General features: G+C 51.4%; 1 protein-coding gene across 1 annotated transcript in view; it reads left to right on the top strand.

The window, feature by feature from the left end:
• col12a1b (collagen, type XII, alpha 1b) overlaps positions 1-2,719 on the top strand; it is a 100,980-nt gene that overhangs the window by 53,205 nt on the left and 45,056 nt on the right. The window contains exons 23-26 of the mRNA XM_017302095.1: positions 899-1,028; positions 1,667-1,806; positions 2,256-2,388; positions 2,475-2,492. Coding sequence (XP_017157584.1) covers positions 899-1,028; positions 1,667-1,806; positions 2,256-2,388; positions 2,475-2,492 — 421 coding nt within the window. The remainder of the gene's footprint in view (positions 1-898; positions 1,029-1,666; positions 1,807-2,255; positions 2,389-2,474; positions 2,493-2,719) is intronic.

The following is a 2,719-nucleotide window of genomic DNA, read 5'->3' as shown; positions in this document are numbered from 1 at the left end:
AAGTACCCTATAGGGAACAGGAAGTACCCTATAGCTAATAGGAAGTACCCTATAGCTAGTAGGAAGTACCCTATAGGGAACAGGAAGTACCCTATGGCTAACAGGAAGTACCCTATAGCTAACATGAAGTACCCTATAGCTGACAGGAAGCACCCTATAGCTAACAGGAAGTATCCTATAGGGAACAGGAAATACCCTATAGCTAACAGGAAGTACCCTATAGGGAACAGGAAGTACCCTATAGATAATAGGAAGTAACCTATAGCTAGTAGGAAGTACCCTATAGGGAACAGCAAGTACCCTATAGCTAATATAAAGTACCCTATAGCTGACAGGAAGTACCCGAAAGCTGACAGGAAGTACCCTATAGCTAGTAGGAAGTACCCTATAGGGAACAGGAAGTACCCTATAGCTAACAGGAAGTACCCTATAGCTAACAGGAAGTTCTCTTAGATTTCAGGAGGTAGCCTGTCGGAGCCGCAGTCGTTCCAACAGACGTTTTATTTGTATCAGCTGAGCGACTCGGAGCTCCAAGTCGCTCAGACTCGTATGAAACTTCGTGACAGGAAGCGTAGCCCGGCCCGGTTCCAGGAGGTTCTGCTCTCTGTTGGCCGCAGTCACGGCCGAAGCGGTCCGCTGGACAGGGTTCTGGTTCTGGCTGGGTTTTCACAGATCCTCCCTTTTCTCCTGGACGTCAGCAGAGTCTGACGCCTCCAGAAGGTTCTGATGGATGACCCGGATCGGCCCAGATCGGCTTCCTGCTGCTCTGGAACATTTTCCCTCAGATACAAACGGTTCCTCCTCCAGACTCTTCTGGGTCTAGGTTCTGATATTTCAGATCCAGAAGAAGCGCTGCAGCTTTCTGGACCCGGTTCTGACCGGTAACTGTCGCCTGCAGGTGGAGGTGAACGGTGACATCACCACGCTGCAGCTGACCGGCCTGATCTCCCAGACGGAGTACGACGTCGCCGTCACCCCCGTGTACGACGACGGACCCGCCGCCCCCATGCTCGGAACCGCCATCACAGGTCCGGACCCGGCTCGTTCAGAACCTCGCAGGCTCACGTCGCTTCCAGCTGCACTTTACAACTCAGTTTGTCAGTTTCATGGCTCTGGTTCTGAGATGTCCCGACCTTTTCTGGCCCGGTTCTGCATTTCATTGTGAAGCTGCAGGTTGTTAGGGTGAATATCAGATTAGACTCACGGTTCTGTTGGTCCACAGGACCGGACCTGGTGCTGTCGGATCACCAGGACAAACCTCAGAATTAAAGTGTTGACAGTTTTATTACCTCTGCTGGTTCTGGTCCAGTTTGCAGACAGGAAGTTCTGGTTTCATCTCTGGATGCTTTCCCAGCTTTAAGCAGAACTTTAGTCGTCTGAACCAGAACCGCTGCGGTTCTGATTGAGTCCCAGCAGCCTCATCTCTCTTCCTGCACAGCCTGACGTTTGTAGATTCATGGCTTAGCGGTCGCTCCGGTTCTTTCCTCTGGAGTCTGCAGGAATGTTGGAGTCGAATCTGATTCCTGCTCCAGTTTTCAGGCTTTTTCCCGACCCAGACTCCAGGTTCTGCTGGTACCAGCTGGGACTGGCACTGCCTCCAGCCTGTGAACCTCAGGCTGCTTCACGCCAACCGGTGGTCAGATCTGCTTCCTGTCTCCTTAAACAGATGTTGTCCCGGCTCCCAAGAACCTGCAGTTCTCCGAGGTGACCCAGAACTCCTTCAGAGCCACCTGGGAACACGGCGCTCCAGATGTGGCGCTCTTCCGGATCTCATGGAGCAAGAAAGGCGAGAAGGACCTTAAGAACGTAAGCTGTCATCCAAAGTGCTGAAATATATCCGCTCTGCGTTTTATCCCTGAGAAACTATCTAGTTAGACTCTTCACCTGCTGTTGGAAGCATGGTGGTGGCAGCATTATGCTGTGATGCAGCTTAGATGGTTGAAATCTGGACCCGGTGGTGGGCAGCACTAACCATAAAGAAGCATTTCTTCTGCTAATGCTAAAGCTGCTAATGCTAAAGCGCTACGCCAAAATGGCATTTAGCTATTGGGAAGGCGTGATGTTGACACGGGGTTAGCGGAGGCTAGTGCTAGGTCGCTATGCCAATGTAGTAGTTAACAGAACACAGTGAATGCTAAATGCCAATCAACTAAGTAATTTAGCGCCTCAGAATCTTTCTGCCAAAATGAATCTAGGGGAAGCTACAGTTTCAAAGTTAGCAGAGATGCTAAGTTTCTTGGTTCCGTCCGCAACAGGAAATCCTGAGCAGCGATGAGAACTCGTACGTTCTGCAGAACCTGGACCCGGACACGGAGTACCTGGTGACCGTCACGGCCATCTATCCCGACGAGTCGGAGAGCGAGGACCTGATCGGAACCGAGCGGACCTGTAAGTGATCCCGCCCCCCCAGCAGGACCTTCTGCTCTGGGCTGACCTGGAATAACGCTCTTCTTCTTCTTGACGTCTCTTTCTAGTGCTGAAGGCTCCAGATGGTAGGTCACTGAGAGGTCACGACCTTCTCAGAGTTTGTTCACGCTTTGAGGCGACGGGCGGCAGCGTTCGTGTCTCAGCATGTTTGTGTTTCAGAGCTTTGCTGTGCGTTCACACCACCAGCAGCATCTTTTTTAGCTTAGCTGCCCTTCAGGGTTAGCTTAGCTGCCCTTCAGGGTTAGCTTAGCTTCCTTAAAGGGTTGGCTTAGCTTCCTTACAGTGTTAGCTT

The sequence above is a fragment of the Poecilia reticulata genome, linkage group LG21, assembly GCF_000633615.1.
Source record: "Poecilia reticulata strain Guanapo linkage group LG21, Guppy_female_1.0+MT, whole genome shotgun sequence".
NCBI lineage: Eukaryota > Metazoa > Chordata > Actinopteri > Cyprinodontiformes > Poeciliidae > Poecilia > Poecilia reticulata.
Note: the sequence above shows the minus strand (reverse complement) of the source record. Positions and strands in the feature narration are given on the sequence as shown.